At 36.5% G+C, this 13,485-nt stretch overlaps 1 protein-coding gene and 1 long non-coding RNA gene across 2 annotated transcripts; one reads left to right on the forward strand and one right to left on the reverse strand.

Annotated features, from left to right (window-relative positions):
* Positions 1–6,211: 6,211 nt before the first annotated feature.
* Positions 6,212–8,041, reverse strand: LOC107548876 (uncharacterized). Its single transcript, XR_001604507.1, has 3 exons — positions 7,645–8,041; positions 6,486–6,551; positions 6,212–6,398 (listed from the first exon to the last, which is right to left on the reverse strand). It is a non-coding gene; the product is annotated as an uncharacterized lncRNA (long non-coding RNA).
* On the forward strand, positions 6,797–13,461 carry LOC107548875 (RING finger and transmembrane domain-containing protein 1). The gene is made up of 9 exons (XM_016229718.1): positions 6,797–6,986; positions 7,991–8,400; positions 8,493–8,569; positions 9,117–9,217; positions 9,372–9,525; positions 9,612–9,770; positions 9,866–9,931; positions 10,078–10,179; positions 10,606–13,461. The coding sequence occupies exons 1-9, from the start codon at positions 6,961–6,963 to the stop codon at positions 10,738–10,740; spliced, it is 1,230 nt and encodes a 409-aa protein (XP_016085204.1). The 5' UTR covers positions 6,797–6,960; the 3' UTR covers positions 10,741–13,461.
* The last annotated feature ends 24 nt before the right edge of the window (positions 13,462–13,485 follow it).

Raw genomic sequence — 13,485 nt, forward strand, 5'->3', positions numbered from 1 at the left:
ACTGAAGGAGAAGGGGCTGACTGCTCACACACACACACACACACACACACACACACGCTGTAGACCGTAAGTGTTCTGAAATGAGAAGTCTTCACGATGATATGGTTTAAATGAGATTATCTTCCCCACACAGCCATTGCGCAAAGCCAGACTGAGGGAGAGCAGCTCTTTATGACAGTGAAGGCTTGATCAGGGGGGTTCTGGATTTCCATCCATGCTGACAGAGCCAAAGCAGATTCTTTTACATTCATAAGATTCATAAGCGTTATGCTTCCAAAGACCTCATCTGCATTATCAGCAGGTGCTATAAAATGAAGGAAGACAGCAATGTTGTCATCAGTATGTTTGAATTATTCATGCACAATTAAGCGGTGGCAAATATCATATCACAATGAGTTATTGCTCATTAAAGTGTGAGATAAAATTCTCAAAATAAATAAATAACTTTAGTGAGTCATTTATCGCCTGACGTATAAGGCCGTTTGTCAACTCTGAAGTTGAGCTTTTACATTAAGGTATGAAGACGCTCTAGGTCGACCCCTGACTCAAATGCACTGTGATTTGTGACGTCTAAGAGAGACATTACCCGCATGGCGTCATGCATAGAGAGTAATGCCAATCCCCTGCTACACTGTTGATCCCTTGTTACGCAATGTTCCCAGTTATACATACTGCAGTGTTTGCGATTACACTGTTGTTTTTCCCATGGCCCTGTTCATAAGTTAATTTGGCCTGTTTAGAGGGAGAAAGCAGAGTTCAGTATGTTTACTGATACTGCGTTTCCATATTTAGGGCAATTTTCAATCCCATCCTAAATGGAGTCTGCTGATCGTAAAAACAACAACAACAACATATTTTTTGCTGCGAGAACTATTAGAAATTTTAGATAAGCTATTATCTAACATACAACTAAAATAGCTTGAAAATTATAGATTTAAATGTCATTTTTAAATAGTGATTTTGGCCTGTCCAGTTAGAAAAGTAATTAAAATAAAAAATAAAAAACAATTTTGATAATATATATAGAACTGATATTCACTTCATTGTGGTAAAGAGACACTGTAAAAAAATAATAGTATATTATATAATATACGACAATTTATTTGTTTGTTTGTTTATTTGTTTGCCTTTTTAATGTTCAAAATTGTTAAAGGGATTTTGTCATCATTTACTCACCCTAAAGTTGTTCCAGACCTCTGAGTTTGTTTCTTCTGTTGAGTACAAAAGAGGATATTTTGAAGAATGTTGGCAGCCATTGACTTCCATAGGTTTTTTCCATATGGAAGTCAATGGCTACCATCAACTGTTTGATTACCAGCATTCTTCAAAATATCTACTTTTGTGCTCAACATAAGAAACTCATACAGGTTTAGAATAACTTGAGGATGAGTATGATTTTCATTTTTGGCTGAACGATGATTTGAATCATTCTTTATTACTTTTTAACAATATTAAATTTATTATAATATATGGAATAATACTTTTTAATAAAAGTTACTTTTTAATTTATTATTTCTTTATTTTAATTGATTTATTATTTAAATCTGAAATTACACAAATTAGGGTTTAGTAACAGGATTGCACAAACTGCAAATGTCATGTAAGATGCATATAAAATAAAATAGCTCATATAAAATTTGGTTTGACCTCCTGAGGTTGACAATCATCATCTTCTGAAGGTTAAGTACCTCCTGAAAAATGACTTTCACATTTTCCAAGCGTTTCAGGCACTGTGTTTGTACCCTCTTCATGGAAAGTGCCTATTAGTCTAACGTCTGACTGCTGATTCCAGACATGAGAATGTTCATATTTCCTGTTGGAATGCTGGATCTGTGTTGCCACAATCCAAAGGTCAAGCAGCAGCTGTGACATGCTGCCCGCTTCCTTTTCATCAAAGAATCCTTCTGGAGGGAAGTCAGTCAATAGTAGGCAATAGGAGTCGACCTTGTGCAGTCAGCCCAGCATGTGTGATATATGCTAATGTATGTACACAAGTACAGGAAGCTGACATTAATTAAGGCATAATGATGTGCACACAAAGGTACTTTGCTGTACTGTGTATCTCTGAGAGATGTGTTGACGACCCACTGTAAAATAATTGAAAGTCTAGGCCTAATAACTGCAGTGTGAAGGTGGAGCCATTGATCAAGCACTCGAGAGTAATGGGAGTGTAAGAGAAACTCCCTGAGGACAAAAAACAATTGATCAATCAATCAATTCTATCTATCTAACTATAATCTACATCCTTATCCATTCATCTGTCCGTCCATCCATCCATCATATATATATATAACCATCAATCTATCTATAACCATCAACCTACTCATCTATATCATTGTCTATCTATCTGTCCTGAATTATGAAACTACTACATACAAACTACTACTACTCATCTATTCATCCATCCATCCATCCATTCATCTATCTTAAATCGAGATGTATGTATGATACAGCAGAGATGTGGCATTTATGTAAGCATGTTTTCATGCTGCTAAAAGCCATTTAGTGACCTCATTGAAGGGCCGATGCACAAAATCTCCATTTCAGATGAGAGAAAATCATAAATGTGAAAAGAGGGATTGTCAGTGGGGGTCTGGCAAAATATAACCACACACACACACAGACACAGACACACACACACACCTGAGGGCAGGTGATCATCTTCCTCTCCATGAAGCACCACATCCACCAGAGATCAGGTTGTCATGGTAACTGACCTACAAGCTGATTAAGGGAGCTCTGATAGAGAGAGAGAGCGTGAGTGTACGGTGGTGAAAATGAGACATTACACTCAGACAAAGAACGACATCAAACACGTCTTCTGCTTTTTTAAATGGCTGAAAATTGCAGCCGAATTTCAATCACAGATCATCAGTTCACACCTTGAACGGCTAACCGGCAAACCTGATGAGATATTTAAAGGAAGGAAAATCATATTCAGCATGTAACTCAAGGTTATAGTCACTTCAGCTGGACTGATCTGACTATATTTTTGCCTGTGCCTCTCAGCTGAACAGGTGATGCAACAATTGTTATTGTTAGTTCATGTCTAGCTTACATCAATGAATTTGATCAGTTTTACAAAAATATGCTTATGGCCCCAATGCATTTTGTCTTTACGGCCTGAATGAATACACATTTTAAACATAAAAATGTAAATAAAACAATTAGATGCTAAAAACGTTATAGTGAAAAAAGCTTTAAAAGCAAATTGTTTGAACAGAAAAATATATAACTCTCTCTCTCTCAAAAAAAAAGAGGTTGAAACCTCAAAAATATATATACAAAAATCACTCACATTAAGTAGCTTCTCTGAATTTATCACTGTACTTTTCTCTTATTAACAATATAGAAATTTCCTCAGTCAGTCCTTTGTTCAAATCACTCCTTGCTATGAGGCGCCATCTGCTGTTAGAAAAAGGACCACACTCCTTCAGAGGAGGTTTTTTTTGGGGGGGAGGGGGGGGACTGAAATGCAGTACATTAAAAGACAAATAGATCATTTATGAGCTCATTTGATATTTTTTATTGAAATAAGACAGGAAGGAGAGACAGAGATATAAAAATATGAGAGAGAGAGAGAGTTTGTCTGTCACTTCTCATATTCGCACCCTACTCTAGATATGTCCATTCATATCTGGCAGGTAGCAATTTATCTGTCAAGTTAAGCTCTATAAGCTATGCTTACTGTATTCACTCGGACGACAACTTCCAGCCTCCGCATTGAGTAACATGATTACATGGTAGTGAAGGAGAGGGGGTGACCTCATTAACCTTGTTTTAGGCTTGACTCCTTGATGAGCGGTGCAAAGAGAGAGAGAGAGAGAGAGAGAGAGAGAGAGAGAGAGAGAGAGATTATCTGAAACCTGATATCATGCTATACTCTTTACAGAATTTCTGCTGGTTTTATGAAGGTAAATTTAAGATTTAAGACCTTTTTAAGACCAAGTAAAAAATACAAATTTAAGGGAACACAATACGTCAATATATCATCTAAATGTAAATGTCTAGGGAGCATTTGTATTAGAAAAACCTCAGAGATGGAAAATACAATCTCCATTACTTTTTAATCCATTATTTAAAAAAAAAAAATAGCTTAAGGTTTGAATAACTCGGCTCTCAAATACCAGAATGACAATAACTTTTACTGTATCTTCTGATCGCACAGCAAAAAAGTGATAATCTTCCATAGTATTTTTGACTTGTTTTCCAGTGAAAATGTCTAATGATTCTTAAATCAAGACACATTAACACTCTAAAAAATGCTGGGTTGGTTCAACCCAACTTTGGGTCAAATATGGTCTAACCCAAATTTTGGGTAAAAAATTTTATGTAAAAATTTAACCCAACAGTTCGGTTAGTCCATATTTGACCCAAAGTTGGCTTGAAACAACCCAGTATTTTTTAGAGTGTACTTAATAATCAAAATTACATAAGATAAAAGGTCTTGTTTTCTGTGAAATGAACCAAAATGAAGTGAGTTTATGATTATAACCAGAACAAATATCTGCCAATGGGCTCAGAAAAATCAACTTAATTTAAAGGGAAAGCTAATTTTCCGCACGGTGTATATTTGTGGTTGTTTAGGCATAAAGTCGCCTAATTAATTTTGTTCAGGGTCTCAGAAAACAATACTTAAATGTCCTTATTTTGCATCTCAAGTAAACGTATCTTTATTTAAGGAGGTTTACTGTAGATATTTGTATTTTAAAACAAAAATACTGTGGAAGATATTTATATTTTGCAATGCATGCAAGATTTAATGCCATGACTTTATCTACTCTGATTTTAAGGCCTTAAATTGTGGGAGATTGAAAACCCTGTGTTTATGGGAATCATCATTTCAGTTCAATAGATCTTACTGTTTATTTCAGTACAATATATCCCAGAGAAATACTTACCTTAAAAGACCTGTTGGTATCTCTAGTGCTAGAAAATATCTAATAATTCAATATGCAGCCCCTGAAAAACAAGATACACTCTAATAAATGCCGGGTTAAATATAACCCAGCGCTGGGTTAAAAAGGGACGAACCCAGCGTCTGGGTTGTTTTGAACCCAACCGCTGGGTCAAAGTAACCCAACCTCTGGGTCAAAACAACCCAATAGCTGGGTTTGTCCCTTTTTAACCCAGTGCTGGGTCATATTTAACCCAGCATTTTTTAGAGTGTACACTCCAAGCTCACATTATCATCTTTTAAATGTACAACAAGGTACTTAAATTCATTCCTCTACACATTAAACTACATTATCCTAAAGCATAATTTAACATGCTCAGTTACACAGAATGACCCATACATTTAGATTAGTATGAGGCTGTTATGGGTTTTTAATTTACATGATTATATCCATGTCTGGACACAGTGTCTGTGTAAGTACTGTCTGGGGTAGATGGTGATTAGACAACTGATCACTAAATTATAGAAGTGAATGTCATTACTAATGAGATATGATTACATAACAATTTTTGAAATAAAATGTAGCTTTTGCTTGACATGTCGCCATTTTGCAAAATCAGATATAAAGATTTCTACATTAATTAAAATGTTTAACTGTGTAATATACAGTGGGATTCGATTATTAGCATGAACAGAAGAATTAGCCCACATGTCTAGTCTGTGTGGTGTTTTTTTTTTTTTTTTTTTAAATCCTACTTTCTGGGTATAAATTTGATTTACACTCATTTGCCGCATAATGTTGACAACACACAAAAAAACCCCACAATTACTTAATGGAAAAAAACTGTGCTATATTAAAATACTGTAAACAATATTATTGTCAACATGATTTTAGTGTATAAAAACAAAGTCTGCTAACCTCATCTCAAATAATAATAAAATAATTAATTCAGTGCTTTGAAAACAAAAACAAAATTTCTAAGCATCACATTTCTGCTTTTAAATACTCAGAAATTTCAATTCCATTATATGCGCCTCACCATTTTGACTTCTTTTACCTTTTTTTACGAGTTGAAAAAAGTTTATGCTACAAATACTGTAAATAACACTTGTTATTGAACCCATTTAACCACTGTGAAATTAATACTTTAAATTTAATTTAGGCTTACTTTTACAGTACTTACAAAAACAGTAACTATCACAAAGGCCTACAGCACACTGAGCAACAGCAAAGTGACTGTTGTGAGACAACCTGAAAGAGAGTGAGAAAGAAGCATAAGCATGCTTATAAGACACATCTTACCATCACATGTTCAAATTCAGAGCAGACAGACAGACACCATGCTGTGGTGTGGACATGAGTGGAGGTATTCGGATTGGCTGGACTTTGATTTTCTAATGTAGACAAAGCTTGGGAGGAAAAGGATATATAACCTATTATGATTCAAATGTTAAAGCAGAGGGACTCAGCCAGTTCAGCAAAAGAATCCAGCTGGTGTTTCTACAGTGGGAAAAAGAAACAGATCATAATCAATGGAATGAGGGCACCTTGAGACATTATCAACCAACCAGAACATTAACAACAAACCTGAATGCAGGTGAGTTAAACGGTTTCTTGCACCAACATCAAAAAGCTTCTCTCAGTGTCCATTCACTTTCATTATACGGAAAAAAGATGCAAAGGAATGGTGATTGAGACGTTATGTCATTGTACTTAACATCTCATTTTGTTTCCCAAATAAATAAAGTAAGTAATACGGCTTCGGATTCGGAACAACACGAGGGTGGGTAAATGAATTTGGTGAGCTGAGTTTATCGCCTAAATTGGGCTTTTATTTTGAAAGCAAGAGACGGCCTTATTGAGGACTTTTATTTTGCTTTCCAGCAGAGCCACTGGACTGGTTCCTTTAGTAGGTCAGGCTAGATGGCTCCCGGAACATTGTCAAGCTGAAACCAAACTCCTTTAGCCGATTGAGCTGTTTTGATTATAATCTCTTTTAGTTATTGTGTTTTGATCGTTCAAACACCACCATAGCCTGTAGAATGGAGATCGGTGCTTTATCATGAAACTCCGCGCGCAGTATGACAGGTATTTATTTATTAAGACCTTTACTCTAAAGAGCAATTTTTTAGCTTTCATAAAACCATCAAGAACCTTAGATATAAACCGTTGGAGATGTTATATTATCCTTGATTTAATGCAGTTATGGCTAGCGAATATGTTCTGTCAACACCGAAGTTTAGAGCAGTTCATTTATATGTTACAGTATGCACTAGAATAATCATGTAAACAGATGTGTAACTAAGGATTATCATACGAGCAACACTGCTGTTGCTTCGGACGGGAGCGCCGCAAGGATTTCCATTTTGGGTGGACCATAAAAAGTTGGGAGTGGCCACAATTTTACAGTGGAGTAGCAGTTATGATATTATATAGAATACGATCATTTTTGCGATATAACAAACGTTAGGGCAAGAATAGCGTAGCTAAACGTGACTGGTCAAAACGTTATTTATATATATATATATATATATAGATAGATATAGATATATATAGATATACATATATAGATATAGATATATATATACACATACACGAGGCAGGTGTTGATATTCACAACAGCATAAATATTATGGTGACATTTTATAAAACAGTTCTATTCAGAAGTAATTGAAATAAGGAACTTGTTTCAGACAAAATGTAAAAAAAAAAAAAAAAAAAAGAGGATAGTTTGTATATTTCTGACCCAGCAAAACTGGTTGTAAACACCAACGCATCGAGCTTTGCGTGTCCCCAAGCAACGCGCTGATTGGACAAAATCCCTTTAAGGGTATTCTATAGTCTTTGGATTGGATCACTGGAGCGGAGCGACATCAATTTCCCGTCACACCCACAAGGCCCACATTTTTTTACAGTTCCACTCTTTTTAATTTCACACTCCCCACTTGCTAGTAGTGAGAGAAACCCTCTCCGAGCGACCAAAAAATTATTTCTTAGTACATTATAATAAAATGGAGTTTATTATATTTACATGGAGTTTGCCTGTTTTATGTCTGTCTTCTGATGCACTGATCTGGTTTATTTTTCAACAGAGGAGCATATAGCGAGTCCAGAAGAGCGTTTAAACTGAGGGATTCACTTGATCCGATGCAAACCGATCCGAGCCCGCAGGGAGGGAACGGGCTGTCATTAACCCTGCAGCCGGAGCTGCTCGCCCGAATGCCCGGCGCTGGAAGTGCCAACAGGCCGGAAACAGACGAGGACGTCCGGGTTTCTATCGGCAGCGGACGCGGCGCAACGTCGCGGAGGCCGAGAGCAGCGAGCCACAGCCACGGACACACACACAGCCACGAGCACGAGTCAGACAGCAGCGAGTCTGACCTGGATTCCGGAGAATCCAGCAGCTCGTTATCGGAGCTGCGCTACCTCCTGCGCTGGCTCAAGAAGAGTCTCCCCTTCATAGTTATTCTCTGTGCGAAACTAGTCATCCAGCATGCCCTGGGTACGTGTTAGTGAGAACAGCTGTTTATGCAGTAGTTATGATGTGTAAAGGTCATTAACCTGTCACGCGTCTGTGTTGTTATTTTTCTGTAGGTCTGGCTGTTGCAGTTGGTTTGTTTACCACCTTTATGTATGTCAACAAAAGCATTCAAACGCTAGTCTTTCTCCACGTGAGTCTACCATATTATTTGATATTTAACTGGGGAGTTATAGATCAGTGCTTGTAACACCTCTAAGTAGGGTTATAGGTTAATCTGTTGTGGTGATCTATGAACTTTGACGATTGTGCCCTTGAGCAAATTTGCTTCATGCGCAAAAGTCTATTCACATCAAGAGCAATATAAAAACTCCTCAAGGAATTTATATTAAATGGATTAAAAGTGACAGTAAATATATTTATAATGTTTCAGAATATTTCTCTTTGAATAAATGCTGTTCTTTTGAACTTTCTACTCACTAAAGAATCCGGTAAAAAAGTTATACTATTTCCACAAAAATATTAAGCAGCACAACTGTTTTCAACATTGATGATAATAATAAATGTTTCCTCAGCAACAAATGAGCATTTTGACGGATCATTTGACACATCATGTGATCTTACAAACCCCAAAATTTTGAATGGTTGAGTTTGTGTGTGTGTATATTTATATATAACTAAACAAACTAAAAATAATAATAATAATCTGATGGCTCCTTTGTTTTTTCTCCTGTATAAAGGACCGAAGGACAAAGTTGCATTGTGCCTGGCTTTTGCTGTTCCTCACATCCTCCAGTCTCCTCGTGTTGTACACTTTTCACACCCAGTCACTTTATCGCTGGTAAGTGCTTTACATTGTATCCCCAAACCTCACTTCACCACAAACTGTTCTACGTTTAATGTAATATATCAACTAAATAACTAAATGTCCACTAAATGACAAATACGTACCATGTAAATATAATCGTCTCTCTCTTTTTTCTTTTATCCCTCAGCCTCATTTTTGCCAACGCTACAATAGATTCCCAGAACTTCTGGGAGGTTTTATGGAGTGTCGGTGTGACTAACTTCATTTTGAAGTTTTTCTTCATGGGGCTCAAGTGTCTTATTCTCCTCATCCCCTCCCCACTCATGACATACCGGCGAAGGGTGAGCATGATTTGTAACATTATTTATTTTGCTGCTCTGAATCGAAATGAATGTTAGCTTCACTGTATCCATCCTGCTTTCCATAGGGTCAGTGGTACATGCTCATAGAGGAGGTGGGTCAGTTGTATCAAGTGATCGCTCCTGTCCCGCTTTGGTTCCGCTATCTGGTCAGCTACGATGAGATGGACACCTCAGTGGGTCTGACTCTGGGAATCCTGCTAGCCTTGCTCTACCTCATAATGAAGGTGAGTACAATCATTACAATAAGCTGCCATTTGAAACCAATACATTATTAGGAGACATCCCAATAATCTGATCTTATAATGTTTCTTATTTTTAGCTTTTGGCCTTGTATGGACTGTCAGGATCATTGCAAAAACAATTACGGACTTTTTTCAGTCCTGAGGTACAAAAGATCGCCTTTTACCTGTCCTGTGCTCCTCTTAGTCTGAAATATTTGTTGGGTAATCTGTAACACAAATAGTGAAATGATAGACAAATGTCTGGTTTTCTGTATGTGCTGTTTAATGTTGTTTTTACCTGTCTGTAAAGGTGAACGGAGCTCCAGCCAGTCCTGCTCAGATTAGAGAGGCAGGTGACATTTGTCCGATCTGTCAAGCTGATTTTAAGCAGCCTCGGGTCCTCGTGTGTCAGGTGAGAATGTGGTCCTTGAGTTTGACCTCTGATGTCATTCCACTTAACCTCCACTTTCCGAGGCTAAACCATAAAGCATCTTGAGCGCAGTATTTTATTACAAAGCTAATCTCAACCCACATGAAAAAGACATTTTAAATGAGAAAATTAGCTCATGTAATTCTTTTGTTAAATTATTTTACAAGATGGTCATATTTACATTATTTTTCTGTAAACAGACAAATGTGTTGGCACTAATTTTACTACAGCTAGTACTCCGTTAAGGCTAATAAGCAATGAATGTTACAATGTGTCCTGTCCACTTTTTTATTTCATTTTATTTTTTTTATCTTTCAGCACATGACTTTTGTTTCTGTAGATGTAATACACAGTGTCACACAATGCATGTGCATAAATGTCAAATATTTACTGTTTGATTGTCTCCAGCATATCTTCTGTGAGGAGTGCATCGCCCAGTGGCTTAACCAGGAGAGAACCTGCCCTCTCTGCCGCACTGTCATCACAGACAAGGTGCATAAGTGGAAAGATGGTGCAACATCAGCTTATTTACAAATATACTGAAATCTCACAGAAAGGACGGAAACACAGTGTTGTGGCATATTGAAACATTCAACCAGCAGTGGATCCACAGAATGTGGATTGTTCCTCTCAGACATCTCCTTTGAGCAAACAGCACTTGTTATAAGGCAAAGGGCTCTAGAAAAAGCTCCAGTTTTGAATTTTTGAAATATAGATAACTTGTCAAAAGGACAAGTGTTTTCACCAGCTCTTGTATTATTATTATTATTAACTATTATTATTGTCGCATGTTGGGACTCCTTTATTTTTTTAGTGTTTATAATTTATATTCCTCTTTTTGTTCTTGCATGTCATCTCTGGTTTTACTAATTACCTTGTGGGTGTAAGCAGACAAATACAGTGGAGACAAATGGATTTCTTCATATTGTATTTGTGGAGAAAACACTCACAAATAATGTGGCAGAAATTCAGTTGTCTCAAATGTATTTCAATTTTTGTTTTGTTTTATTTGTCATGGATACTGGGACTTTTGGTATGATCCTTTGTCAGATACTGTGGTTTTTGCAACTGAATTTGTTTTAAATGCATTTTAGACTCCAATCATAAAGAGTTCTGGATTTTGCATTCAATTTGAAGTATTCTGATTTCTTTGGTAATAATCTGAATGTGAGTTATTTGCACATGAACTACTGATTTATCAAATGATGTAGCATTAGAATTTTGTAACCATGTGATTTTTGTGACTGAACAACACACAATGGCTTTTGAATTATTATTATTATTATTATTGTAATTCAGGCCTTTCCACAGATACATGGTATTTTTCTAATCATGTTGTACTTACACTGTAATAAACCAAAGCTTTGAAGACGAAATATCTATTTTAGTATCATCATGCAGTATGCGGTTACAGTTGTATTTTTATCCAGTATATTTGACCAAATAAATTTTTCAATCTGTTAAAAAGTGTCACTGAAATGCTTTGCCCAGTAAATGCAGGTTTGCTTGGTAAATGTTCAAATTCACTAAGGTTAAATTTAAATGAATTTTAAAATAAACACGAGCAATCACAAAACACCAGATATGAATCAATCTCGCCATTCCATACTTTACATCTTCATTGTTTAAACCAAACGTGCCACTGTCTAATAAACACAGCACTTCAAGCATTTGCATTTAAAATGCAAAATGCATCCTCATCTGCATCTCAATTCTTTTCACAGGCATTTTCTTTTTACTTTATAATCCAGGAAGTTTCAGAATTGGTTCCAACTCTAACCTGAAGGAGTACCGCAGATTTTCAAGATCAGGTTTAGTTCAACTCTTTCTAAAGCGCAACTACACACCAGATTACATTTTTATAAAGAACATATATTAATGAAGATAAAAAAACAGACCATTAACACATAGCACCAACTTATGTCTTAATATTCCAACATGACTGCAAGAATCAGTGGGAGACGGTTTGAGAGGTTTTAAACCTACGCCATGAGTCTAGTGATTATATGGACTGGGCTCATGGACAACATCCAAGTCATCAGACTGACACAAGTGATACATAAAGCCATTTACGCCACATTACAGAGCCCTCTCTCTCAGCCAGCATTGCATAGAATAAACGGTAGATATTTGTGTATGCGAAGGCAAAATGGGATGCTTCCATAGTCAAAGTACCAGTTAAGAGGCAATTTAATTAAGCTGCTGGTCTCGCACAGATTTCAAAATCAAAGGCTTTCACATATGAAGCTGTTACTGGCTGTTAACTGCCACAGTACAGCAGGCTGTTGTTTATCAGTAGGCACTGTATCTGACAGCTTAAGATATTCACAATCATGCTTCCTGTGCATAGTGAGTACAGCCAATTATTGGCTTGATGGAAACTGCTGCAAAGTCCAGACAGTTCAATCAGAGCAATGGCCTCCTAATGTCCAACCACAATTACAATCTACATGACGGAAATTAGAGTTTGAGGATGTGAGCTAAACATCACATTCAGTCAGTGAATTACAATGTCACACCAGAACAATGTTCTCAAGCAGAAAACAAGCCTATTTTACATTCCCATGGGAAAAAAGTGTGTCATTCAGAAATCGTTTAAATGCGGTCATTGACGCAATCGCAGCCTCACACACAGATGTTCATTGATAACAATAACACTTCTATGAGCACAGGAATGCCTGTGAAACACGAAACAAAGAACCACCCATGATGGCTTACGTACAGCACAATCTTAACAAGATGCAGATTCAGTGTCCACCAGTTCAAGGCGTCACTTCATCATACAATACACACTGTATCTGTAAGAACTATAATACAAGGAAAGAGCACCAACATTCATGAAGAATCATGTCTATGTACAGCAATGAAATAAATACTGTTTTTTGTTTTTTTTGGGAAAGATTTACTACTTTATTATGCTTCCATCATTCTGGATTGATCTAGAATAGAGATTTTCTTTCCCCTTAACCACATATATCCAAGCTTATTTAATCAAAATTCAATAAAACAATAATCCAGTGGTTTTCTAGTGTACAGTGCACATCCTGAAAACATATTTAAAATCACATTTTTAATGTCCCCGAGAATAATAAAATAGTTTTGACTCCAACACCTTTGTAGAAAGAAGAAGGCATGTGTTCATGTTACTAATCCGGCTAAATCCTGAATAGCATTTTTGACTATAAAGAATAAATAATTTGCATAGTTTACAAATCTATACGGCACCTGAAAAATAAATAGGTCAAAACACATATTCGGGGGGGGGGGGGGGAAGTGTTAAGGAAACTA

The sequence above is a fragment of the Sinocyclocheilus grahami genome, unplaced genomic scaffold, assembly GCF_001515645.1.
Source record: "Sinocyclocheilus grahami isolate Dianchi unplaced genomic scaffold, SAMN03320097.WGS_v1.1 scaffold356.1, whole genome shotgun sequence".
NCBI classification, from domain to species: Eukaryota; Metazoa; Chordata; class Actinopteri; order Cypriniformes; family Cyprinidae; genus Sinocyclocheilus; species Sinocyclocheilus grahami.

What these genes read in the sequence shown, in the direction of transcription:
- LOC107548875 (XM_016229718.1), top strand. Translation starts at nt 6,961, where the DNA reads ATGAAACTCCGCGCGCAGTATGACAG. An exon ending in AAACGCTAGTCTTTCTCCAC is followed by an intron (nt 8,570 to 9,116) that starts GTGAGTCTACCA and finishes TCCTGTATAAAG; the next exon opens with GACCGAAGGACAAAGTTGCA. An exon ending in TCATGACATACCGGCGAAGG is followed by an intron (nt 9,526 to 9,611) that starts GTGAGCATGATT and finishes TGCTTTCCATAG; the next exon opens with GGTCAGTGGTACATGCTCAT.